Raw genomic sequence first — 27136 nt, 5'->3', positions numbered from 1 at the left:
AGTGTTATGTGACTGTTCATTCAAGGTCTTGCACTTCTTTCCCTGCCCCCCCCCCCCTGGTTTGACTTATTTTTAAGAGGTTTTTTTTTAAGAGTGGCTACAAAATAGAGAAGCATTGTTGCCTGTACATTTGAAGTTCAAGAGCTGCAAAGTTTACATTTCTTGAGCAGTTTCTTTTAGCATTTCCCTTTGCCCCCCCCATTTCCTTTCACAGTGCAAAATAAATATTGAACTTGGATGCAAAGGTCTTCTATGCATATATATTTTTGCCAAGTCTACGTACATAATAAATAGAAAAAAATTTTCTAGAAACAGAGCAGGTTACACATCCCTTTAATTTGGATTGAAATATTGCCCGTAACTTAAAAGTTTCCATGTTTTATCAAACCAACCAGTAAGAGGTGGCAGATGCTTGCCTTTTGATCTATCCACCACTTGCTGTTTAGACCCCATTAATGATGAAAAGATTAGATACCTGGCAAGGCTCTTGTGGATTTGTGCACAAATGCTTGAACCTTAACACAAATAGGTCAATTAAAAATAAATAATGCTTTATGCCTGTATCTTGGACCACTTTGATATTATAACCAATAGGCTGCATCCTGCTAGCTTTGTATTTAACTATGTTCTAATCGGAGTAGGCCTATTTAAATCAATGAACCCAAGTTAGCCATGTTCATTAATTTTGATGGGTCTAATCTGAGTATAGCTAACATTGGATGCCACCTTTTGTATTAAATTCTCTTTGAATCATAGATCTTTATTGTAGCTATCCAGGGGACTCTTAGCTCTTTTCTAATGAGAATAACACTAACAGGGAAAGCTTTGGACTCCAGTTGTTGAACCCAGACAGTGGGGAAAAGCTTCCCACCTTTGTCAAGGCTAGAGGCACATTATGAATTCTTTGGGGTTGCTGGCTGCTGTCTCTGAGTTTCTCTGGTGTTTAATTAGAATAGATGAAAGCTCCTAGGCTCTATAGCTCCATCAGTTGCAGTGTGACTGCATTCCTCTGTAAGCTTCCCATGTCAGGTCTAAATAAATAGGGCCCTCAGCCTTTTGACTGTGTTGAAGAAAAATGTGCTAGAAAACGAGAAGGGCTGCCCCAGCTGCTATACTTGGGATTCCCCCACCTGTGTCATGACAAATGGACCAGATGTTATTTTACCTTAACAACGCCACTCATCAATCCTTTTTACTTGTAGATATTATCACAGAATCATAGAATTGTAGAGTTGGAAGGGAGCTCAAGGGTAATCTAGTCCAACCCCTTGCAGTGCAGGAGTCTCAGCTAAGGCATATTCAAAGGTGCCTTCTTTCTTTAAATCCCAGCCACCAATATTTATTCCTCAGCCACCACCTGCAGACTCGGTGTTTTTCTGGCAGGCTTGTTGCTACATGGTATGTGCACCTTTTCCTTCCTGGCCAATTTCCTGCCTCGATCTTCAGGCCTGTGCTTTCCTTAATTCTTATTTATTTAATCTATCTCCCCCCACAACCAAAACAGATGAGGAGGAGCCAGACAAACTCAGCCACGATGCCTTGAAAAATGGACACACTATCCCCATTGACGGTTCTGGGATTGTCAACCTTGCACACTTGGAGGAAGAGACTGGAAAAAGAACAAGCCTTAAGAAGCCTGTTCCATTAGAGGAGCTGAAGAAATCACAAGGTGAGAAACTGGGATGCAGGAGTGGTGGCTCTCTGAGAAGTGTTTTTCATTAACTATCAGGCTTTCACTGTGAAAATACCAGTTTTGGGTCTCTCCTGTGGAGCACACCCACCCATGAAGATTTCCTCATTCTCACGCAAGTTTCTAACACAAGCGACTCACACCTTCACTTCCAGGGGGTTAGCCCCACCCAATTTATCTCTCTTATTATCAGACGTTCTGTCTCCTCCTGCCCACGCTTTGCTGGTGAGTGCCAGCCTTCACCTTGAACTCTAGTCTGGAAATTGGAAGAAACCTTTTAAGTTTCCTCCAACAAACAGCACATAAATAACTGTAAAGACTTTCCAATGCAGCTTCCCCACCCCTTTCCAGGGACAATTGTTTAATGCTTAATCAGAATTCTTTGGAACTGTTGGGTGGAAATTGAGAACAGTGCATAGGATCCTTTTCCTGACTACTAGGAAGAGGCCCTCTTTGCAAAAACTCAGCACTTTTAGAATGCTCTTCAATCTGTGGTGCCATAAAGGCAGGGCTGGAGCAGGAGGTAGAAGTTCAGTGCTTCACTTAGCAGAATGAGCAGAAGGGTCCCCAAATGCAGCAGGTCTGGCTAACTAGATTCTGAAGAAATGAGCATTGTCATTTAAAGCGGGCTCCCTCAATAAAGCAACTAAATCCAGAGTTTAGGTAAAGGGACCCCTGACCATTAGGTCCATTCATGACCGACTCTGGGGTTGCGGCGCTCATCTCGCTTTATTGGCCGAGGGAGCCGGCATACAGCTTCCGGGTCATGTGGCCAGCACGACTAAGCCGCTTCTGGCGAAACAAGAGCAGCGCACGGAAACGCCGTTTACCTTCCCACCAGAGTGGTACCTATTTATCTACTTGCACTTTGATGTGCTTTTGAACTGCTAGGTGGGCAGGAGCAGGGACCAAGCAACGGGAGCTCACCCCATCGCGGGGATTCGAACCGCCGACTTTATGATCAGCAAGTCCTAGGCTCTGTAGTTTAACCCACAGTGCCACCCGCATCCCTAATCCAGAGTTTAAAATCACCTAATTCTATTGCTGTTTCATTGGGGAAGGGTCCCAGGTCAGTGGTGGAACATCTGCCTTGCAAGCAGAAGATCCCCAGTTCAATCCCTGGCCTCTCCAGGTAGAAATAGGAGAAACCCCCTGTCTGAAACCCTGAAGAGCCACTTCCAGCCAGTGTAGACAATACTGAACTGGATGAACCAAAGATCTGAATCAGCTTAAGGTTGCTTCCTGTTTTCCGATAAGTGGAGGCACTTATTAGTTTAAGCCCTTTCCATCTCATATGATGGCAGCTTACAAGCAAGTTTAATTTTGAACACGAAACCTAAAAACATTCCAAAAAATGTGCCATGTACAAACATGCCACAAAACAGTTGGTGATGGCAGGGTGTGTGTTCATATATGCATGTACGGAGTGCCTGAAGAGACTCCTGGGGTGCTATGAGGTGATGCTATCACTAGAGCAAAGCATAGCTACGGTTAGCATATTAATAATACTACTCACTGATTTTCATAAATGCTTAAATTTCAGGATATCCCTGCTAAAGTTCTAAATCAGGGATGGAGACGCTTCAGGCCCTCCAGATATTGATGGATTCCCTCTCCCATCATCCCCAGGCAACATAGCCAACGGTCAGGGATCATGGAGTCCAACAATGTATGGAGAGGCACAGTTTCCTTGCTGTAAATACAGGAACTGGGAAACTGTTGCTGGTTTTGATCTGTATCACACACAGAGGCATGCAAGGTCTTAAACACTGTACTGACGATTACTGGTTGGCAATGGCTGGCAGAAACCAGTACGGACTATGGTATCTATGCAGTCTATGGTAGTTTTTTAGGCTCCCTGTGCTGGAGGTGTCGTGGGTAGGAACCTTCAGCTGCTGTGTCCAATCAGGAGTGCAAAGCATACTGTCTGGATATGCTCTTGGCTTGTAGCCACCCAAAGAGAGTGGTGTGAGGCACCTTAAGGCCAGCTGGTTTACAGTAGCCAATGCTTTTGTGGGCACTAATCTTTCCCCTCAGCCTGGTGGCTGCTAGATGCTTTGGCTGCGCTTGCTGGGGCTGGTGAGAGTTGGAATCCAAAATATCCGGAGGATCCCAGGCGAGAAAGCTACATTAGAGGCAGAAGGTCCATGTTATATAGGAAGTAAGTTGTGGTCCAAACCTTCATACTCGGCAGAAAGATGAATTAGTCTCTAAGATGCCACAACCCTCTCCTTCACGTATGTAAGGAAGCTCATGGGTTTATGTCAAGTGGGCAGAGAACAGTACTTTTAAAAGGTATGGCTCCCTTTAATGATGCTCCCTATAATGATCAAACAGTGAGCTACCCTGAGATGAGATGTTCTTTTCTAGGTATTGTAATAATGTCACTGAAAACAAAAGCAAAATACGTTTCATTGCAGGAACCTTGGACGGCCATCCCAATTCAGAAGTGGAGCACCACCACCATCATGATTCCCATGCTCCTAAACAGCCTCTGCTTCCCCCGAAACGACCTTTGTCATCCTCCTCTCAGGAAACGAGCAATGTGCAGGCGAGGGATCTTGGCCCTCCCAGCAGCACCGCAAGGACTATGCCTCCCTCCACAGTTGCGGCTGCCACCAGCACAGCAAAAGGGGTCAATTTTTCCACTGCTCCCTCCCCAGCCCCTAGGACTGTGCCCTCTGCTTTCACAAATGCTCGCACTACTGCTGCTACGAATGCTACCACAGCAGCACCAGCCAAGCAGCCCCCTGTTCCACCTCCCAAGCCAATGAATAGGAATAGCAACCCCTTAATAGGTAAGTGGCTCTTCTTTGTGTATGCACTGTGCCTTGTTCCATCTCCAGGCCCTTCCTTGATTTTTACTGCAGTTGTAATTGATATGAGCTCAGTGTGGATGGGGCAAAGTCTGAAGACAAAGCACCAGGCATATATATATAAAATTACTCAGTTTTCCACATTTTTCTTTTGCTTTTTAATGTCTGTACTTGTCCTTAGATTAGCACATTTGTTGTGGTATAAGTCTACAAGGGCTACTTCATCAAATGCATGAAGTGTTATGCTGAGATACAGGAAATAATTGTTTCATTCTTGTCTATTTGTTACCAATTGGGAGTGGATCATGGCACACATGCTCTGGATCTTTTATTTTTCTGAATGGATCTGGTTTGCATTCAGGCTCTATACAGCCTCTTATTCCTTTCTCTTGCTTTGCTAGGCCTCCTGATGCCACTTTCCTTTCTCCTTATACAGTGGTGCCTCGCAAGACGAAATTAATTCGTTCTGCGAGTTTTTTTGTCTTGCGAATTTTTCGTCTTGCGAAGCACGGTTTCCCATAGGAATGCATTGAGGTCTGTCACACACATTCCACCATCGTGGGTATTAACGATTTTAAGAAAAAGGAAACAAACTTGCAAGATGTTTTTGTCTTGCGAAGCAAGCCCATAGGGAAATTCGTCTTGCGAAGCAACTCAAAAACCGAAAAACTCTTTCGTCTTGCGAGTTTTTCGTCTTGCAAGGCATTCGTCTTGCGAGGTACCACTGTACCTCTGTTGTAAGTATCTTAGGAAACTTTTCCAAAGACACAGCACTAAAACTTGGAGCATATAAGACCATCATAAAGAAGTTTGTGTGTGAGAGAGAAAGAGACAGGCAGTCCTAAACTCTCAAGCCTCTGTTATTCAATAGGTTACCCTCCAGGGTAACATCAGGAATAAGATAGGTCTTTAATTGGCTGTGGAGTTTGCTGTTCTTTTGTCATGGCCACCATGAGCAGGACTATTCTGTGACTTAGACTCTTAACTGTCCTACCTTTTCTGCAATGCTCCTGGTAACTCTTTCCCATTCCAAACATCAAGGATCCATTGTATAAGCCTGTGGAAATGTGCCGTGTACACAGCACAGCTCATCACAGGCCAAGCATGAACATGTAGTAAGACAGTACTGCATGCCTGTAGGTGTGGGTACTTGTGTAGTGTTCACCCTGCAATTTACAGCTGTTCATGGGATTTCTAGCTGTTCCTCCCCTCTAGATGCTGGTCAGGTTTTAGGACTCTTAGTTTTCTGAAGCAAAGTTTTTTTTGTGGCCGCTTCATATATTGTAAAGGATAGGTGGAGAATATGTGGCCCAAGCCAGTGCTGTATTTCCCAATGTGTCTCTTAACACAGTTCAAAGGTATATCAACAAAGCCACTCACCTGAGCTGTTTAGAAATGGAATGCCACGAAGGAAGAAAGGCAAGGGAATGTAACCAACAAGAGCAGGTTGCCATAAGCTTTTTGGAAAGAATGTCTGTAGCACTCACAGCCTGGCAGTATATAGGGAAGGGCTATGCAACACCTGCGGTTTGAGGGTGTGGGGAGAAGGAGGGGTGAAACGTAAACAGATCTTCCAAGACTGCACCTGTTCCTGCTCACCTGCTGAGAATTCGCAGTGGGAGTGTGTGGTAGATTTCACAATCCTACTCTGAATGCACATGTACTCACATTGTAAGGTGTAGTGTGCTTTTTGTTTCTGACAAACAAGGGAATGATAGCAGGAAATTCTATACTGTATCGCTTGCGGAGCCCTACCTTACAATCTCATATGAAGGGAAGAGCATAAATAGAAAGCGATGAGAAGGGACTTGGCCAGATAGCACCTGGGATTGGTGTGTGTGTGTTGGGGGATGCATGGAAGTAGAACTTCAGAGACAGAAATGGATTGGTCTATAGGTATAGTTTTGATCAGGCTTCCTGAAGCATGTGACTCTCCAGATGTTGTTAGACTCCAGCTTCTAACACCCCAGCCCATTGGTCATGCTGACCAGGACCGGAAAGAGTGGGAGTCTAGCGACATCTAGAAGGCACGAAGTTTGGGACGACTGACTCAGGTAATACAGAGAGGACTCGCCTCATCCCATGGAAATAAACATGGCACACTTGTGGATGAAACTCTAGGGAACGAAAACACTCTTTACTAAAAGCAGAAACCAGAGCCATCAGACAACACAGTAAGCAAGGAGGTGACCCAGCTTCCTATGTTAATATGAAGTATATAGGCATCCATGTTAGAATATTGATGTGGGGAATCAGGTGTGTATGAAATCTTCTGGTTAAGTCAATACATATGTAAAAGGGGGGGGGGTAAGGAGTAGTAGGGTGTTTCCTGTCCTTCCCCTAGAACCTGTTTGGGCTGCCATAGGGAGGAACATGTCACAATTTGAGCTTTTGCTATAGAGCTTGATGTGATCAAGAAAGCCCCAGGAGAGGCAGAAAACAAAGGGCTAAGATAATATTTATGAATGAATGATGAGCAGGGATTAAATCCTGCAGCCTTGACTGCATTATCTTGTTCCCTGCTCTCACATCCAATGTCGAATTATATCCCGTCATCCTGCCCATCAGCTGATGTAACAAGGCACTTCAGTTGATGGGTGGGTGGATGTGGTTTGGGGAAAACAGCATTGTGGGCCAATATTGGACCTGTGGTGGGCCAAAATTGGCCTGTGGACTGGAAATCACCTTGCTGTAGAATAATAGGTAAAAATCCAGTATTCAGTGTATGAGTGTGATCTAAAGCTGTCATTTTTCTAAACAAGGTTGTTGCTTTCTCTTATTTTTTTGAGATGGGGGTAAGTTGAGGAACTGAGGCTGAGAGAGTGACATCCCAAAATTATAGCAGGGGTTTGATCACAGATCTAAATCTAATGGTTATTATTATTTATTAAATGCCTTTACACCCCACTTTTTAAGAGTAAAACTGTCACATTGCAGCTTAGCTGTTTTGGCTGGAGCTGTAGTCCAAAACAGATGGAGAGCAGCAAGTTGGGGAAGGCCATGATTTCCTTAACAAACCACAAGTTTATCAGGAGCTTCCCCACAGATGATCAAAGAAACCATAGCCTGTATCTCCAAAGTTTCTTTTGTTTTCTAGCTTCACCTGCCCCTTGTGGCTTTATAGTTGAGTGAGCATCTGGGTCAGATGTGGGAAACCTTTGGCCCTCTGGATGTTTCTGAACTACATCTCCCATCAGCTCTAGCAGGCATGGCCAGTGACTAGGCATGATGGGGGTTATAGTTCAGCAGCATCCAGAGGGCCAGAGGTACCCCACATGTGGCCAAACAAACCATTGTTACTGAAGGGTGGTGGTTTTGCATCTAGTGCCAAGCCATCATTAAAGTAAACTTAAGGTTTGCAAGTCAACAATGAAAACATGACTTTAGATTGTGGTTTGTTTGCATTAAACATAATTAAGCCACCGGGCAGCATTCAGTTGATCAAACAAACCATAGTTTAAGAAACCCTCATTGAATAAATCATGGCTTGGTTAACTAAGCTAGCGAAACATTAACAGCCAAACCCTGTAAATTAACAGTGTAAACAGCAGCACCTAAATATATGAGGCAAGAAAAGAGGAAAAAGCCATCAATAAAAGGATGAGTAGGAAAAACAAAACTTTACAATTCCATTCATTATCCGTTTGACCTTGCTGGCTCTCTGCCCCATTTGTCTGCCAATGACCTGTAAAAAGGTAAAGGTAAAGGACCCCTGTCCAGCCGCGAACGACTCTGGGGTTGCGGTGGTCATCTCGCTTTACTGGCCGAAGGAGCCGACGTTTGTTCTCAGACAGTTTTTCCGGGTCATGTGGTCAGCATGACTAAGCTGCTTCTAGCGAAACCAGAGCAGCGCACAGAAATGCTGTTTACCTTCCCACCAGAGTGGTACCTATTTATCTACTTGCACTTTGACGTGCTTTCGAACTGCTAGGTTGGCAGGAGCTGGGACCAAGTAACGGGAGCTACCGACCTTCTGATTGGCAAGCCCTAGGCTCAGTGGTTTAGACCACAGTGCCACCCAATGGCCTGTAGGTACCTGGCAAATTGTTTTCCATTGGGGTAAGGACTGAAGGCATGGAAAGGTCCTGCCTTTCTCCGGAATTTGCCTGGTCTGGGTCCCCTTTGTGTGATCTGGGGTGCTTGCTGTAACCATACCTAACAAGTGTTCCTCTCTTCTCTTCTAGCTGAATTGACTCAAGCGATCAGTAGTGGCACAGCTTTGTCTAAGCCTTCTCCGCCTTTGCCTCCCAAGAGAGGCATCCCATTAAACTTGCCTTCATCCCTTGAATCGGCTGCTGCTCCCAAGTCGCCTAATGAAAGGTCGTCCTACCCTTCCTCGATACCGGCGCACATGCTGCCACCTCACCCGCCGCCTTCTCCTTCGCCACCTCTGCCTTCGCACATTCCTCCAGAACCCGCCCATGTCCCTTCGCCTTCCTCCACCCCTGGGGCAGAGCCTCCCCTTCCCTCTGAACTGTGGGTGGAAACCCCGCAGGAAGGGCTCTCCATGCTAGATGCAGGAAAGAGGATGGCTGAGCAGGGCTTTGGAGAGCCTCGGATGCCTTCGCGGCTGCCCCCGCTCCCACTCCACATCCGCATCCAGCAAGCGCTGACTAGCCCCCTGCCATCAACGCCGCCAGCAGAAGGCTCACACAGGGCACACTCGCTGCTCTTTGAGAATGAAGGCTCCTATGATGACAACGGGACCCTGGGCAGAACGAAGTCACTGCCAGTTACTATTGAGATGCTGAAAGTGTGAGTCCCACTTGAAATTGCTGGTGTGGAGCTCTGTGCAGTCCGTTTGTCCTTTTATTTCCCACTCCAAGTCTCAGCTGCTGCATGCCCAACACTTTATTGAGATAAGCTATTTCTGAACTCTTATTTACTTATTTTTATTTATTAGATTTATATACCGCCCTTCATCGAAAAATCTTAGGGCAGTTCCCAAGATAAAAATGCAAGTTAAAAGCACAAATAAATAGTTAAAACAGAAACAATAAAACAATAACCCCACTCCCCTCTCCCAAGCACGTTTAAAAGACAGTAGAATATTAATCAGCTGAAGGCCTGGTTGAAAAGGAAGGTTTTTGCCTGGTGCCAAAAGATGTATAATGAAGGTGCCAGCAGAACTTCCATGGGGAGGACATACCACAAATGGGGAGGCACACAAAGAACTTTGTGATCATGAGCACCAAAATCCTTAATGCTCAACTTGGTATTATTATTATTTTATTACAGTGGTGCCTCGCAAGACGAAAAGAATTCGTTCCGCGAGTCTTTTCGTCTTGCCATGTTTTTCGTCTTGCGAAGCACGGTCTGTCGCAACTGCGCCTCTTCAAGTGGCTTTAAAAAAAAAGCGCAAGATGTTTTTGTCTTGCAAAGCAAGCCCATAGGGAAATTCGTCTAGCGAAGCAACGCAAAAACGGAAAACCCTTTCGTCTACTGAGTTTTTCGTCTTGCGAATCATTCGTCTTGCGGGGCACCACTGTACAGTGGTACCTTGGTTCTCAAACGTAATCCGTTCTGGGAGTCCTTTTGACTCCTGAAACCATTTGAAAACCAAGGCGCAACTTCCAATTGGCTGCAGGAGCTTCCTGCACTCAAGCGAAAGCCGTGTTGGACGTTCGGCTTCCGAAAAACATTCGCAAAGCGGAACACTTGCTTCCAGGTTTGCGGCGTTCGGGAGCCAAAATGCACGAGTACCAAGGCATTTGAGAACCAAGGTACGATTGTATTAACTTTCCTAGGTATAGTCTTTCTTGGGCTGTTGAGTCCTAAGCAGCTTCTGGATGTTTGTTTTACGTGGCATGAAGGATACCTTCTGCCTCTTCAACCAGGCCTTGGGCTGATTGACATCCAATGCCCTTTTAAAAGTGTTGTGGGAGGGGGATTATTGGTTGCAGTTCTCATTTTTATTATGCATTTTGTGGTTTTTATATTGTAATTTTATGTTGTGAATCGCCCTGGGATCTATGGATGAAGAGCGCTATGCAAAGTTAATCAATCAATCAATCAGTTAATTAATTACAGTGGTACCTCGGGTTAAGTACTTAATTCGTTCCGGAGGTCCGTTCTTAACCTGAAACTGTTCTTAACCCGAAGCACTGCTTTAGCTAATGTGGCCTCCTGCTGCTGCCGCGCCACCGGAGCACGATTTCTGTTCTCATCCTGAAGCAAATTTCTTAACCCGAGATACTATTTCTGGGTTAGCGGAGTCTGTTACCTGAAGCGAATGTAACCTGAAGCATATGTAACCCGAGGTACCACTGTATAATTATAACAGCTTATTAAGGTGTTCACAAGTGGGGCATGATTTTAATATTGAGCACTCTGAGCCCTGAAAATAGAGCTTGGCAGGCAGAATGAAATCTGTAAAGCATGTTCTGTGTAATACACATTGACTAGTCATTGCATGGGGAAACGGTTGCCAGAGCTGTGGGCAGCTTGCTGTCCCTCCTCCCTCCATCAGCCCTGACCCTTGGTCATGCTGGTGCCAATGACAATTGCAGTCCCAAACATCTGGAGGGCACCAGTTTGGGAGAAGCCACTGGCGGTTAATTGCTCTTCAGGTATCGAGGTCAGAAAGGAGTCCTGAAGTGTAACCATAAGTTTCTACTGAATCAAGGCCAAGGGAAGAAAAAAACCATGATGCATGGAATTGCATGCTTGTAGAAGGCAGACCTGGAGTGTTTTGTTTTAAAAATCTCAATTGTGTGCCTTTCTGTTAGTCCAGACGATGATGAAGAGGAGGAAGGTGTCCAAGAGGATGTGCATCATTCCAATTCCCATGTTTACATTGGAGAGTCTCCCACTGTTACGGTCATTCCCAGGCTCAGCCTCCAGACAGTACAGGATGAAGAGGAGGGTCCAAGCGACTCAGACTCTGAGGGACCTATTCTGTACAAGGAGGAGGAGGAAGAGGATGAAGAAGATGACAGCCATAACAGTAAGGCTCTCACTTTTGGACAGAACTAACTCCAGAGAGCTACTAAAATGCAGGGGAGAGTTTAACCCTTTCCCTTCTTTGGGACAGGTGCTATTTGCCTTGGGGGCAGGGAACCCCTCTTTGATGTCGTTGTGTGTTTTTCCTCTTCTCCAGTGCCAACACTAACATCAAAGGGGATGTTAACCTCACATCCACAGCAGGAGAGGAAAAGGTTAAAGGCCCTGCCTTCAGTGCTGTGGGCCCAACTCTGTGGAACTCCTTCCCACTAGACGTCAGACAGGCCACTGCCCTTGCTGAGTTTCAGACACCTGAAAATGCTGCTCTGCTATTTTAAAAAAATCTGGTGTTATTAAATATCCAGGGGGTTTAAGTGTTTTTGAGGTTTAATTCATGTTTTGAGTCCTGTATATATTTCTTTGGAAGCCTCTTCAAGGCCTAAAATAAACAGTGCACCTCGCCTTCCCCACACTTGCTGTGACCCCATTAATGATCAGGGCCCCTCCCTGCAGCTAATGCAGTGTGTGTGCTTGTGTTTGTGTGTGTGTGTTTAAGCAACATACATAAATGTTATGTCACATTTACTTTGGCCCTGAGGTGCAAGATCAAAAAGGCCTATATCTGTACATGCTTTGCATTAGGAGACAGGTGCTCCTTTGCTGCAGTGGCACATTCCTCCCGCTTTGTGACTTATCCATGCTGTGACTGTCAGCAAAATGGTAATGCGATCTGAAAGTGAGGGTACAGCTGGCTGGGGGTCAGCCACTCTGCTTGTTTTGTGACATGATCTCCTTTTCTTTCTCTCTTTCCAAAGCTGCACTAGCCAACAAAGTCAAGAGGAAAGATACCCTAGCCATGAAACTGGGCAACATGGCTCCCAGGCAGGAGCTACCAGAAGAGAACACCACGTTTCCTCGGAAGAGCAAGGAAGAGTGGCAGGAAATCCGCCAGCAGATTGGGACGACACTGATCAGGTAGGAAGGCAGCAGGAAGTGTGCAATAGGGCCCAGTTAGGGATTGTGTGGGAAATGTCCCAGGTAGGGGCCGTTTTCCTCTCTGAATTTGCACTAAACAGAGCCATGCACCCAGCTGCAGTCCTAGGCAGATCTTGCACATCTGGCCTGCCAGCACTGGAAGCAGGAGGACACTTTCTCTGCTTCCTGAAATCAAAGCTATTCAGACATGTTGCTGTTTAAGTATTCATTTATTTCTTGCGTTTTATATCCTGCTTTTCCATCGAATGGTACACAAAAGTCACTAACCGCAGTAATGCAAATACAAGGCAATGAAATACAAAACACAGTAAAACAGGAATAAAATATAACCATCTCTGCTGTTCTAGAGCTGTACAGGAAAAGAGCAGTGTGTGTGAGCCTGACACTTTGCTCGGGCTCATTGCGGCTCCTCCACATAGTGCTAAACCATGGTTACGTGCAAACTACCTTAGTGTAAAGAAAGATGGGGAAAGCCACAGGTTTTCTTGTAGTCGGTGTCAGAGTCTTCTTTTGTGCTTTTGTCCTAAAAGGATGCAATTGTGATTTGCCTTTCTGCCCCTGCTTCCTCTTAAATTAGGCGATTAAGTCAGAGACCAACAGCAGAAGAATTGGAGCAAAGGAATATACTTCAACGTAAGTAGAAGCTTCTCCATGTGCTTGTTTTCTAAGGAGTATTCAGATCATTTCTATAGCACTCTGGCTCCAAGGCATTGTCCCTTGGTTGCTGTCCCAAACACTGTGCTGCTGCAGCGTTGCTTGCTATTCCTGCCGTGCAGCATTTTTGCTACCGTACCTGTGATTTGCATGGAAAGTTTCATTTGAATTTCCAGCAGTGCTGCAGTAGGTGATCTGGATTGCAATTAATGAATAGCGCACAGGGCAAGCTCTTCCCGCTTGGCAACTGCAGGTGGTAGAACCGCCTTTTGTTGTAGGAAGAGGAGGAAGAGTGCTGTTTTAATAACGCCATGCTGTTTTAATATGGTGGCCTGCTTTTAAAAAAATATTTATAACTGGTGGGTGGGTGGTTTTTTTTAGCTGTATCTGTTTTTAAATTCATGTTCTGAGCTGAGAGATCCACAGCCATGGCTCTAGCCCCATAGAAAAAGCCCTACCTGCTAAGGCCTTCCAACCTGAGCTAAGAGGGATGCCACACACAAGTGAGTCTTCCCCAGATAACCTAAGGAGGAGGACATGTGGAGAAGGCGGAGCCCAAGTCATAGGACTCTAAATGTAAAACAAACTCCAAACTCTCCGTAAACTGGATCCAGGAACACACTGGCAGCCAATTTAGATTGTCAGCGATGTGGAAATAACATGATTCCTGGTGGGTGGGGTGGGGCCAAGCAGGAAATCAAACTGCCATGTTTTGCACCAGTTGAAGTTTCTAAACTGTCTTCAGGGACAGGTCCTGTGCAGAAGAAACATTTCAGTAATGTCATGCTGCTACGTTCTGTGGACTAAGGCAATAAATGCTATTCTTCTTCCGCAATTCTAGTGAGGGATTGTCAGGTCATAAATCTACAGTGGTGCCTCGCAAGACGAAAAGAATCCGTTCCGCGAGTCTCTTCGTCTTGCGGTTTTTTCGTCTTGCGAAGCAAGCCCATTAGCGGATCAGTGGATTAGCGCTATTAGCAGCTTAGCGGGCTTAGCGGATCAGCTGATAAGCGGTTTAGCAGCTTAGCGGATCAGCTGATAAGCGGCTTAGCGGATCAGCTGTTAAGCGGCTTAGGATCAGCTGATAAGCGGCTTAGCGGCTTGGGGAAAGGGGGGGGCGAGGAAAAAACCCTGCAGGAACTCACAAGACATTTTCGTCTTGCGAAGCAAGCCCATAGGAAATTCGTTTTGCAAAGCACCTCCAAAACGGAAAACCCTTTCGTCTAGCGGGTTTTCCGTCTTGTGAGGCATTCGTCTTGCGGGGCACCACTGTAGTTGATTTCCTCTGCTTGGATTTATCCAGAGTCATTTAATAAACTGTTTCATGCCGGGAATGAGTGGTATAAAGTAAAATCAGTGGATCGAATTGTTTCCAAGGGAACGGACTTTTGTATGGAGGGTCATAAGGAATCTTGCTGGGTGTGGATGAGAACCCGTATTACCTTTATATAGTATCAAATACACACATACACACCAAGTTCCTAATACCTCCTTCATGCAAGAGACCAAATCTGTAGAAGCACTTGATTGACAGGTGTGTACCATTCATAGAGCAATAATTGCAACATTTTATTTGTTAATGCTAAACTATGTTGGAAGGAAAGAGAAGTTTCAGACATCATCAATCATTTTTCTCTTTCACAGAAAAAAATGAGGCTGACCGGCAAGCTGAAAAAAGGGAAATAAAGCGCAGGCTCACCAGAAAGGTATTGGAGCATCATGGGCTGCTGGGAATTCTGTACTGCTTTATTAATATTTTTTTAAGTAAAATGTTTCATTAAACATTACAAACAACAAAGAAAACTGCACAAAGTTATTTTATTTACAAACATATACAAAGCACAGCGCAGAAGCAGGGGAAAGTATCCACCAATGTAATATTGTAAACACTGCTCTCCTGCATGTGAAGAGTCAACTTGTGGCACGGATCCTGCACCTCATGCATTACCCCACTTTCCACGGACTCCCACTTGGCCTCTGCACAGTGGAGCCGGAGAGTCTACAGAGTAGGCTGCCCCATATTTCTGAAGCAGAAAGCAGACCATCTCAAACCCACCCCTTTTTGAGACTCCCCAATAGCTCTTCTTCTCTGCATAAAGTGATCGGAGAGAGCCATGCCCCAGATGTAATTAATCCAGGTCTCCAATTTCTCTCTCTCTCTCTCTCTCTATATATATATATATATATATATATAAAAGATAAGGAAAACCCCCAACCATACTGAGTTGCCCTAACAAATGACTAACAAATGACTTTGTTCACATTTCCTTCTGCACCAGCTGCACTAGTGGAAGCCAGACAGCCCACCAGGATTATGCCTGGGTGGTGACATTTGCTCCTCATGGATTTTGGGTTAACCCTTATTTTGCAAGGTTGCACCAAGGCAAGAGGCATCTTTGGTTTTGTTGACTTAAGTGAGTTTTCTCTTCACAAAACCACTCACCCACCCTGACCATACAACACACTTCCTCTTTCCATATCTGATTATTGGGAGGCTTTGCACCAGACAGATGCACCAAGGCAACCCACACTGTTCCAAGTCACTGGACTGGAGCAACTACCTGGATATGCAGTGCTGCCACACTAGGACTTGTGACACTGGATTGGTGCAGCGCCTGTGTCACGATCCACTTTAGCCTTGTGAAGCAGGCCACCAGATCTCACTTGCAAGTCACAATTTCTTTCTCTCTCTCTCTCTGCCTTTTAGCTTAGTCAAAGGCCTACTGTGGCTGAACTGCAAGCAAGGAAGATCCTGAGGTTTAATGAATATGTGGAGGTAACAGATGCCCAGGACTACGACAGGCGAGCAGACAAGCCATGGACCAAATTAACCCCTGCTGACAAGGTGAGAAAGGCAAATGCTCTCTCTGCCCAGCCTGTCTCTCCACACTCCTCTTCCAATGCATCTCTGCCACCCCCGGATGTCCAAGGCCTCCTGTCTTCTCAAACGACTTACGGACTGGGGCTGCCTTTCAGAATACTCGTATGACTACCTGTCATTTCTTTCAAAACCCACCTTTTCTGCAAAGTCTTTCGTCCCTGCAGTAATGAAACCCCCCTTTGTTTTCTGGCTGTGTGCCTTCTGCTCTGCCTTCCTGTTCCGGTGAACCTTTGGATCTCAAGATGTTGTTGCACTCCAGCCCCCATCAGACCAAGACAGTGTGGCTGGTGATCAGGGATAATGGGAATTGTAGTCCCAAGAACATCTGGAGAGACAGGTTCCTCATCCCTACTTCCCATCAAAGCTCCACAGTCAGAGGCAGTAGGCTTCTGAATGCCAGATGCTGAAAACCGAAAGAGGGGAGAGTACAGTTGAGTTCAGATCCTGCTTATGGGCTTCCCATAGGCATCTGGTCGGCCACTATGAAAGCAGGATGTTGAATTAGGTTCAGGTATGTGCATCTGAAGTAAATACACGTTCCACCCCTGCCTGTGTCTGTTTGCAGTTCTCTATTTGCTCACCTATACAAGATACTAGATTTTAAACTTCTCAAGGAACCTCCTGCTCTCTTGTGCTCTGCAAAAGTGCCATACACTTGGGAGAGTGCTATATTTCACCACCACGTTCTTCATTATCTTATAAGTTGAGCCTTGCCTATGTGCAAACTTTCAAGGGGTTTGTTCTGTTCCTCATCCTCTGGACAGTGAGGAACATCCTCCTTGCTGCCTCCATTTCCAGCTGCGTCTCATGCCTCTTGCAGCACCATCCGTTCACCCGCCTCTGCATAAGGAGGTTTCCTGTGCTATATTGCAAAGGGGGAACCAAATGCCATGATGACCACAAAAGCACTGATTATAGTCTGATAGAGCTTGTTATAAGTAACAGTCTGATACACCTACACAAAGAAGTGCCACTATTTTATAGGTCCATCTGTTGAAGAGGCTCTTTGATAGGGGAGCTTGTTTGCTGGGCAAGAGTGAGTGCCTTCTTGGTGGCTGCATGAAAACTGTGCAACAATGTTCTGTTGGAAGTGAATATTCTATCTGCACTTCCTTGTCTGTGTTATACACTATATCGCAGGGTGTTTTGTCTTGATACTGGAATGTGATATGAAATGTTCTGTTTGTTGGAAGCCGCCTTAAGTGATGCTTATGCATTAGAAAAGCAGGGGAAGCATTCTTACATAACCAAAATAATAAGTAAGTAAATAAACCATACTGAAACCCCCATAAGTAATGAAGCTGCCAGAAACCCTGTGTTTCCTGCCAGCTGTTTCCCCACCTCCCCACCCAGGGCCCTTCTGGTCTCCTGACAGATTCTTTCCTTTCGTGCTTTGATCCTGGCTACTGGTCAGAACATCCAAAGAAGAAGTGCATCACAATGGCTAAGATGGGTTGCTTCTGATAGGATGAAATAGACATAAGGCAGACATACGCAGCTGGGACACCCTGCTGATTGGATAGCACCTGTCAGGGATGGAAGTGCTCAGATCTGAACTGACGGGGCTCCTTCTCCCCACTTCTCCCCATTTAGGCTGCCATCCGGAAGGAGCTGAACGAGTTCAAGAGCTCTGAAATGGAAGTCCACGAAGAGAGCAAGCAGTTCACACGGTGTGTAAGAGGGAGGTGCCCACTTTCCTTCCCATGCTTCTTTCGTAGGACTGTAGTAGCTCCTAGCATTGCCACTAGCCTTCCTTGCCATGGTCAGGTTTGAACCAGCATCTCATCGCCTCTCTAGTGTGTGATATCTTGGAGTGGGGAGAGGGCAGAAACTTGCCCCCATCTTTAGTGAGCTTTGGGCATGCCCCTGCTAAACCCATGTTTGGTGCACGTTGTGTGGCAGGCTGGAGCCAAGAAGGCAGTGGGTATGCTCTGGGTGAGGGGCAATGGAGACATCAACACAGGCAGACATTTGCTGATAGTATTTGATGGTTGGCCAGCACCATCTAGCAGTGAGAGCTTGACAGTTGTGGTTCTCATGTCCTGAGGGCATGACCTGGATGCGGCATGCAAGACCCAAAGGGGGGGGGGGAGGCGTCCAAGCCCATTGCCATTCTCACAAGCACAATGTGATTCTCTTGCAGGTTTCATCGGCCATGAATCTTTTAGAAAACCCGCTCCCCAACACTGATAGATGTGCCAGAGAAGGTTGCTGATGACTTGAGGCATTTGCTGGTTGCTCTCTCCTGAGCTGAAGAGGAACCTTTGAGGCTTGTCTAAGATTTGCCTTCAGATCGTATCCAGGAAATGACCTTCTTCAGGGAAACAAAAGAGGGGTGGGGAGAGCCTTGTCCAAAAGTTGCATTTCATTGGAAGGAGTTTCTGTCAAGTGCCATCAAATCACAACGGCGGGGGGGGAAACACTATACCTCAGATGAATCAGCAATACCCCCTGCTTGTAGCTGGGTGCCCTGACTCACGTTAGACGTGGACAGCTCCAGCGTTTGAATGGATAATGCCCCCCCCTCTTCCTGTTCTGCTGTAAATAGTATGTTCTGATCTGTTTCATAGGCTTTTTCAAAGGAAGAGATAATATTGGAGCAGCCTTTGTAGGTAGTGAACAGGAAGCAAGAATGTGTGCCTGTGCATGTGGGTGAGAGAGATTGAGAGAGAGTGCGTGCTTGTGCGTGCATGTGTTCTGTACAAAGGAAACTTTAAAATACTGTCCTAGCAGGAAACTGACACATTATGGGAGATTTTGTTTTTGTTTTTTTGCTTATGTCTTTTGGATGTACTTAATATGCAGAATCACTACTGACCAATTTTAAATCATCCTGCAGAAAAATTGTATAGTTCTTAAATGGCATATGCTGCATTTTGAGAGAGGGGGACAGTTTTTAGACAATTTTTTTAAGATGGACAACAAAAAACTTGTAACGTTGAGACCTCTTTTTTCTGGTGCATATTTAGTCCTATATAACAGGAACTGCAAAGACTAAAACAAGTTGCCTTCAGGAAGCAGATGGCATGGAATATATTGTATATTTTTAAAAAATCATGACTTCTTCCTTTTCTTTTTAAAAACTTTCTGAAATTAGAGTGGAACTTGCCTTTTCTTAGTCAAGTAGCAAAATGTATTGGAAGTTTCAAATGTCACATGCTTGAGAAGGGCTTGAAATCGGCCTTTTTCATATTTATAAACATTAGCAAATACGGCATCCTTGATCTCTCGTGGAATGTTTCTGGATGATTTTGCAAGCCACTGCTGGGTTGCAGGGTTGGCCACCCTTTCGTGTGAGAGGCTGGGAGGGATTTGGATGCGTGTTAACGTAGGTCAGCTTCCCCCAGCTTCAGGCCTTCCAGATGTTGTTGGCCCACAACTATTGACCACGCCAGCTGAGGCCGCTGGGAGTTGTAGTTCAACATCACTTGGCAAGCCTCTGTTTGGGGAAGATGGATGTAGGGGGCTCCATGTTTGACAACTGCTTTGGTTGCACAAGCTACCCTTGCAGAACATGATGCTGTACCAGTGGGTAGGCAGCGCACAGATGGCTAAAGGCTGTGTCCCATGCCATTCTATGCTTCCTCACCTTGAGAAGAGGCCATTACATACTGCTGAAGCCTACCCAGTTGCCAAATCTTCTGGTGGGTAAGATGCAATAGAGGAAGGGCTGCTATATCTTGCAACAATCACATAAGATAAGGAGTGTCAGGAGGCACTGGATCCAGATTAAATGAATTTAGAACCCACTGAAATCCATAGTAATAAGATTGTCAAGACTTTAAAAACCATTGATTTCAGTGGGGACTGCACCACTCACTTTATCTGAATCCAACAGAATGCCTTTTCATGAGCAAAGGACAAAAGCCTGGAACACTCTTTGCTATACAACTGTTAAAGGCAGCAGTAGACAGGTAAGTGGGTGCCTCCAGGTAATCTTGGGCTATAACTGCCATAATCTATGGCCATTGGCCATGCTGGTGGGAGTTCTCCACCCTTGTGCTGAAGCATCAATAATCCCATTCCAATATGTCCTAGTCACCTTTCTGGGCAGACCAGGGATACAAAGATCTCAAACTCTGATTTTGTACCTCAAGGGTTTCATTCTACCCCTAACCCCCTACCCCTCAGCTGACCATTTTTGTTCTCTCTTTCTCCCCCTCCCCCAAACCCTTTTGTTTTCTTGAGCACTGACTTGGTGAGAATATTTTGCAAGGGGTGAGAGGGGTGGAGTTTGGCTTTGTTGCCTTTAAGGCAGAGGATGGGCAATCTGTGGTCTTCCAGATTTGTTGGACTCCTATGGGACCCAGTCAGCATGACCAAACGCTGGAGATTATGGGAGTTGGAGACCAGCATCTGGGAGAGCCCACAGGATTCCTACTGCTACTTGAATAGCGTTTCTTCAGGAAGAGTGCAAGGAGAGAAGCTATTGTAGACATCAGGGGAGTGCTGAAGCGCTCTATGCCAGAACTGCTTTTTCAAAGTGTGTAAAATATATTTCTGTAGAGCAGATCATTGCATTGTATAGCTGTCTTCCTTTCAATAAGATTTTATGGAATAAATTTTTTTTAGAAAAGAAAAAGCTTGCTCTTCTCTTCTCCCTCTCAGTTGCATCGTCGACCTCTTGTGCAGTCACTTCCCAGATACAGAGAGTGATTTGGGGTGTCATAATATCATAGAATTGTAGGGTTGGAAGGGACTCCAAGGGTCATCTAGTCCAACCCCCTGCAATGCAGGAATCTCAGCTGAAGCATCCATGACAGACGACCATCCAATCTCTGCTTAAAAACCTCCAAGGAAGGAGAGGTTTTTAAATTTTCAACGAAAAAGAGGTTTGCTACCTCTACACTCCCTGCAGAGGTAAAAACTATCTTCTAAAAAGTGCAGCTACATACCCCCCCCCCCGGTCTTACAGATGGAAGATTATTATATCAAATCTACTCAGTGTAATGCATTCATTTCCTCTGCAATTGCTTGTCCTGCACAGTCGTAGAATTATTATTTTTTAAAGGGAGATATAGGTGAGTTCAGTGCTTTTTTTCTAAAAAATAAATGTTTAGGGGTACTCTCATTTTCCTATTCATATTGAAATACTGCCCATCAAGGAGGCCAAATTTAGATTCACAAAATGTTTAGGGGTATGCATACCCCTGCATCCCCCCCCCGAAAAAAAGCACTGGGTGAGTTTATATGTGCAGAAACCCCTGGTTTTGTGTTATGTCATGTGCCAAACAAAAAAACTGCATCCTGTCCACTCTGCCTGCCATTGTCCCCTGTCCCCTGGAAGGCTGCCCTTGGGCAGAAAAGGGTTCCCCATCCCTGGTGTGCAGGGTTCTTTCAAAAATCAGGCCAAAACATGTCCACTCTAGAAAATTTCTACCCACTAGAGGGCAGCCTTGAACTCTTCTGCAAGGACTGTCACTATAAAAAGTTAGATAATTTAGAAAGTTCAAAGGAACAGGAGGTCTGCATCTTCTGAAATTAGATCAATACTAAAGATGGCAGAGTGTTTGGCCCCCTCTTGAAGGGCATTCTGGATCCCCTAGAAAGGGCAGCTGAGGGTGCCTGGAGCTTCAAACAAAGTGGAATTGTGCTAAATTTTCAAAGTGTTGAGTTTGGGGAGCTGGGTAGTAAGCAAAGGGAAGGCCACAAGCTGCATTTTCAACATTGAATAGCTACTTAACAGCGAAGTATTCTGCATGTCTGCCCAGAACTAATTGCACTGAGTTCAATGCAACTTATTCCCTGGTAATTCCATGAAGCTGCCTGAATGGGAGAGCTAGGAAGCAGGGCTCATTCCACCAGCTCCTCCAGGCACCTCCTAGCCCTGAACTGTTTTCCTGCCAGCTGGCCGTTCTAAGAAATACTATTTGACCATTTGTTGTCTGGGTTTGCTTTTTCCCATTTGTGCCATTCCTTCTGCAGTGAAACATTGAGTGAGTTTTAATTCAATTCAGTTTTTAAAAGCAAAGAGCATTAAATCATAAATAACATTGCAAAACCAAGAAATGGAAATGGATAGGTTCATCCGTTGCAAGTGTCCACAAGCAGTGGTTGTTTCCGTTTTGGAGGAGGGACAATTCTTGTCCCTTTTCACTTCAACTGTACAACATTTGGTAATCCACCCCAGCTCACCGCAAACTCATTCCATTCAATAGGGGGAATGTTTGAGGGCAGTGAAGTCCCTTTCAGAGCATTTCAAACATTACCGTATTTTCCGCCCCATAGGGCGCACCGGCCCATAGGGCGCACCTAACTTTTGGGGGGGGGGAAATAAAGGGAAAAAATGATTCCCCCCCCAGGCGCAGGGCTGGGGCAGGGGAAGCCTGAGCTTCCCCCGACCCCAACCCCCAGAACAGGCTGGTCTCCGCAAGCTGTGGGAGGGCTCCCACAGCTTGCGCAGAGCTACCCGAAGCCCGGGCGTGACTGCTCAGCGCGCCCAGGCTTCGGGATGCAGGCAGCTCTCCGCAAGCCGTGGGAGCCCGGCGGGAACTGCCGCGGGCCCCCAAGGCTTGCGGATAGCTTCCTGAAGCCTGGAGAGCGAGAGGGGTTGGTGCGCACCGACCCCTCTCGCTCTCCAGGCTTCAGCGAAAGCCTGCATTCACCCCATAGGATGCACACACATTTCCCCTTCATTTTTGGAGGGGGAAAAGTGCGTCCTATAGGGCAAAAAATACGGTAAATTCTCTTCACTTAACACCCTTCTTAGCAGAAGCATTTTCTCCTCACTTACAGGAACAGTAGGAAGACATATCCTCTTCCATAATGAAGCTGGCTGTGTTGTGAGCCTGGTGTCCTAGAGGGACAGTGGGAAAAAGTGAGGTCACACTCTGAAAGGCCAATGGAATCAAAGGGAGGGTGGGGAGGAGAACAGGTACTCTCAGGCGTGGCTTACAAGGGCCATGGTGTACTGTGGCAAAGCAGGGATGAATGCATAGGGGCACTGCATACCAATCCAATTTCTCCAAATTCATTACCCATCCAGAGACACTCCATGGGGCACTCAGAAAAAGATTCAGGAGGTGCCTGGTCCCCTGCCTAGCCGCATGCCTGGATTGTAATTTCCATCATTCAAGAGGCGAGTCCATCCATCCCTACCAGGGAGGGATGTTGCTTTACTTACCAACAAGCAGTGCTGCCACTCGGGACACATACCTGTTTGTTGGCAGCAGGCTGCAATAAGCTCAGGGCAGCACCCTGGACGACGTCCTTGCTGTACGTCTTGATCTATCAGAAAAGAAAATGGATAAATGGCAGGTTTGTGCACATAGGAAAATATCCTATACCCACCTTAAATGCCAAAGACATCCCATGTGGTTTAACACACAGACTAAGAGCACTGGAGCTGGATGAGGGAGACCTGGGCCCAATTTGCCACATGGCTAGGAGCTTCTCTAGAGGATTCTGGCACAGCCGCTCCCATTACCAACCTGACTGGGCGGTTGGAAAGATAAAATGGGATAACCGTGCGCAAAGCTGCCCTGCTCTCCTTACAGCAGCTCACAAAGCAGCTAGAAGCATCCCAAGAATGAAGGCGACCTTACCAAATATTTAGCTGCCTTATGCGGTGCATGGTGCAGGTGGAACACATTCGGTTCTGCCCACCAGATGACTTTGGGGACCAGCTGCTTCAGAGCAGCCTTTGCTGCCTGCAATGCAAGAAGAGAAGTGGGGTGAGATTCCTGAAAGCAAGAAGCCCCAAGTCAAAGATAGGGAGAGGGAGGGAGTCAAGAGAAGGAGAAGAAGCTGGAGAGGTTAGCGGCCTCAAAAGTGGACATGTCCATGAGGTTCTGGAGAACAATCCATGCAGGCCTCACCTCTGCCACCTCTTGTGTGTCCTCCAGGTGAATGAGGACATTCACCACTTCTGCAATGGTTTCCTCTGGCAAGCTGGGATGCCACCTCTGCCCTGCCCCACAGCAGCCCCAGGTGTCTAATTGCCACTGGCGAACCAGGGCTTCGTCCTGAAAGCAGGGGAAAAAGAGGAACCATGACCACAAATTGTCCCTTCTCACTTCCAAAGGTGAAAACGTTAAATCCATGCCCGCTGTCCACCTGTGTCCAGAGGAGCCCCATGCTGAAACCTTCCCTGTAAACCTTAAAAGAAACCCTTAAAGAAAAACCAAACCAAAATGAGAAACTTCTACAATAACACAGTCAGATGCTGGCTCAGACCAGACTATCCACAAAGGGAAACTGAGGCAAGCCTGAGGAGACAAATGGAGGGGGGGGGCAATTCTGAGCACAAGACGGACTGGTCAAAAGGGGGAGGGAAAGTGAGCAGACTGGCAAAGACCAGCATTTCCTGTCTTTGGGCACCAGAGGGAACCAAATCCACATGCTAGCATGGGAGAATGGCTTTATCTTTGGGTATCTCCCACTCGCAGATGAGCTGCAGCTGTGGGTCCTGTGGGCAAGTGAGTGGCAACTGCGGGTGACATCCTCAAGTGCCAACAGTTGCAGCCAGACCATTCCACATCCTGATCTGGTTGGCAAAGAGGTAGATGGCGTGGCAAACCCCTGCAGACCATCCATTGTCCACATTATTCTAGGGATGGCGTTTTCTTACTTCAAGCTTCCTTGAGGGCTTCTTAGGAGCCAAACAGTGGGATGAAAAATATGGAATAAATAGCCTGCATTCAGAACACACACACACACAAACATACACACCATAACGTGCATTGAAAAAGAACAGGAAAAAGTACTCACGTGGCCAGTTAGGCTGCAATCACCTTCTCAATCCTGCCCACAGACAGTCCGGGAATCAGCGTGTTTTTACATGAGTAGAGTGTGTAATTTTATTTAAAATGCATCTCTGGGTTATTTGTGGGGCATAGGAATTCGTTCATTTCCCCCCCTTCAAAATATAGTCTGGCCCACCACATGATCAGCCCACGGCTGAAAAAGGCTGCTGACCCCTGACTCACAGGGTTGTTGTGAGGATGAAATGGGGAGGAGCAGAACCTTGAGCTCCTTGGAAGATAAAGGGGGCCTAGAAATTCAGTAAATGTATAAATAGTAAAACGTGTGCAACAGAATGACTTTACCATTTACCTCACCTGCTACCTGGGGGTACTTCGAGAGGATGAGGATTCCATAGCCAAGGGTGCTGCTGCCGGTATCTGTGCCGGTAAAGAAAATATATTATATTATTATTATTATTAGTAGTAGTAGTAGTAGTAGTAGTAGTAGTAGTATTAACAATTTATTATTTATACCCCGCCCATCTGGTTGGGTTTCCCTAGCCTCTTTGGGTGGCTCCCAACAGAATATATGAAAAACATGATAAAACATCAAACATTAAAAGCTTCCCTAAACGGGGCTGCCTTCAGATGTCTTCTAAAAGTCAGGTAGTTGTTTATACACTTGGGAGCACTAGACCTCTACTGCCTCACAGAGCAAGTACCCCTCATTTGATAGCCAAGAGGAGATACTTGTTGGGAACCTCCGCCTTTCACAAAACAAGATTTTTCAGGACACCTGGTTAAACTTTTGCCCTGAAATTGTCAGGCCCCTCTGAAAGTAAAGCAAGTGCTTCCGCTGCGTGTCATGTGACCCAATAGCATGAGATTAGCTCACACACTGAAAAGAAATGGTCCAAGTCTCTTCTCTACAATCCTTTCAGCACCTTACCTTCACCATTTTGTCAGCGAAGTGCTTAATAAACTGTTGGAGCAAACAAAAGAGGTTCATGGTCATAAATTAGTGCATAGCAGGAAGGTGCTTAGCCAGGAAGCTCATGGCCTCAACTGTGAACTCCCAAGCGAAGCCAATACCTGCCAAAAATGAACTGATCAGTGCCAACTGCAAAACCCGCTGGGATCAGTTATACTATTCCCCAACTATGTTCTATACAAAGGTTATGTGTTATGATACCTCATTGCCCACTCACATGTTCCTTGACCTCCTTCAGGACGAAAACTTCTGCAGAGCTTTCATCCGCAATCCAGCCATCTCCTGGCTTTTCATACCCACGAGGACAGTAGTCAGCTGGATCTTGAGCTGCTCTTCAGTGAACCCCTCTTAAAGAATGCCAGCAGTATCAGAAATCCTATCAAACTGTACTGAGACACTGAGGAATAGGATTTTTGTTGTTGTTGTTGTAGGAAAATCCTTGGGCTCACTTTTTTTGTTGAATTTATTATTTTAAATGGTTCTATACAACAATATTTATTTGTGTGTGTGTGTATATATATAGGATATTTTGCTCCATGTGCATCCTCACTTCACACTTAAGTTACATTGAAACACATTTGCCATTTTAACGTCACCCAGTTTGGATTCTTGTGGAGCCCTTCACAATCCGCACGTTTGATAATCTGAAATCATGGAATCACAGTAGAGTTGGAAGGGACTCCAGGGTAAGGTTACCAGATGTCCCTGTTTCCTGGGGACAGTCCCCGGATTTACAAATTAGTCCTCATACAAAATCCATTGAAGTTGAAAAGTGTCCCCGGATTCATTGGAAAAAAAAATCTGATAACCTTACCTCAGGGGTCATCTAGTCCAACCGGCTGCAATGTGGGAATCCTAGGTGGGCTCGAACCACCAACCTTCTGGTTAACAGCCCATCAGCGTTGTCCACAAACTTTGCTACCTCCCTGCTCCTCAATAGTTTATGAAAAAGTTTAAAAGCATGATTACTTTTCTCTTCGCTGAGAGATGATCTGCATATTTATTCAAACTCTTGTTTTCCTGCAGACTTTAGCTACAGACCCACAAAGGGCCATATGGAGCCCAGCCCTATAAATACATATGCAAAAGTAGTTGAGTGCCAGGTGAAAACATTCCTCATCCAGGCCTTTTGTGAAATAAACAGTCTATGGCCTTTTAAATGGTGTGTGTGTGTGTGTGTGTGTGTGTGTGTGTGTGTGTGTGTGTGTTATGTGTGTGGGGTGTGTGTGTGCACTTATGGTGTGTGTTTTTTCTACTGCAAACCGCTCTGTGATCCTTACATGAAGGGCGGTATGTAAATTTGATAAATAATATAATAGGTAAATAATAATATAATAAAAAGCATATGTGTGTTTAACAGAAACTACAGAGGACAGCCCAGTTCTATGCATGCTTACTCGGATGTTGTGCTTGCATGCCAAGGCACCGGAGCCACAAAGTTCCCAGGAGAACAATAAATCACACTGACACTGAATATGGGTT

The 27136-nt window shown here is 45.8% G+C and overlaps 2 protein-coding genes and 1 long non-coding RNA gene across 14 annotated transcripts in view; 2 read left to right on the top strand and 1 right to left on the bottom strand.

Moving 5' to 3' along the window:
- Positions 1-20561, top strand: part of PHACTR4 (phosphatase and actin regulator 4) — an 87576-nt gene extending 67015 nt beyond the window's left edge. For all 9 annotated transcript variants that reach the window (XM_083511932.1, XM_083511936.1, XM_083511938.1 and 6 more), the window contains 10 exons: positions 1505-1669; positions 4111-4488; positions 8691-9261; positions 11235-11452; positions 12264-12423; positions 13022-13077; positions 14743-14804; positions 15806-15943; positions 17573-17649; positions 18123-20561. In XM_083511932.1, coding sequence (XP_083368058.1) covers positions 1505-1669; positions 4111-4488; positions 8691-9261; positions 11235-11452; positions 12264-12423; positions 13022-13077; positions 14743-14804; positions 15806-15943; positions 17573-17649; positions 18123-18138 — 1841 coding nt within the window. In that variant the 3' untranslated portion in view covers positions 18139-20561. The remainder of the gene's footprint in view (positions 1-1504; positions 1670-4110; positions 4489-8690; positions 9262-11234; positions 11453-12263; positions 12424-13021; positions 13078-14742; positions 14805-15805; positions 15944-17572; positions 17650-18122) is intronic.
- On the bottom strand, positions 13102-26832 carry LOC310710831 (uncharacterized protein). Of its 4 annotated transcripts, XR_014528254.1 has the most exons (6): positions 26469-26832; positions 25039-25101; positions 23797-23943; positions 23524-23628; positions 23103-23206; positions 22304-22775 (listed from the first exon to the last, which is right to left on the bottom strand). XR_014528254.1 is itself a non-coding variant. In XM_083512047.1 (5 exons), exons 1-5 carry the CDS (start codon positions 24019-24021, stop codon positions 13204-13206), a joined length of 531 nt encoding a protein of 176 aa, XP_083368173.1. In that variant the 5' UTR covers positions 24022-24838; the 3' UTR covers positions 13102-13203. The 4 variants fall into 4 exon arrangements, 3 of the variants coding, with proteins under 3 accessions (XP_083368173.1, XP_083368174.1, XP_083368172.1); XM_083512047.1 differs by lacking the exons at positions 25039-25101; positions 26469-26832 and adding an exon at positions 13102-13237 and having other exon boundaries at positions 22713-22775; positions 23797-24838; XM_083512048.1 differs by lacking the exons at positions 25039-25101; positions 26469-26832 and adding an exon at positions 13102-13237 and having other exon boundaries at positions 22713-22775; positions 23135-23206; positions 23797-24838.
- On the top strand, positions 25216-26444 carry LOC310710865. Its single transcript, XR_014528287.1, has 2 exons — positions 25216-25462; positions 25554-26444. It is a non-coding gene; the product is annotated as an uncharacterized lncRNA (long non-coding RNA).
- Positions 26833-27136: the final 304 nt, after the last annotated feature.

Source organism: Podarcis liolepis (genome assembly GCF_965112155.1).
Source record: "Podarcis liolepis genome assembly, chromosome: 7".
Lineage (NCBI taxonomy): Eukaryota > Metazoa > Chordata > Lepidosauria > Squamata > Lacertidae > Podarcis > Podarcis liolepis.
Note: the sequence above shows the minus strand (reverse complement) of the source record. Positions and strands in the feature narration are given on the sequence as shown.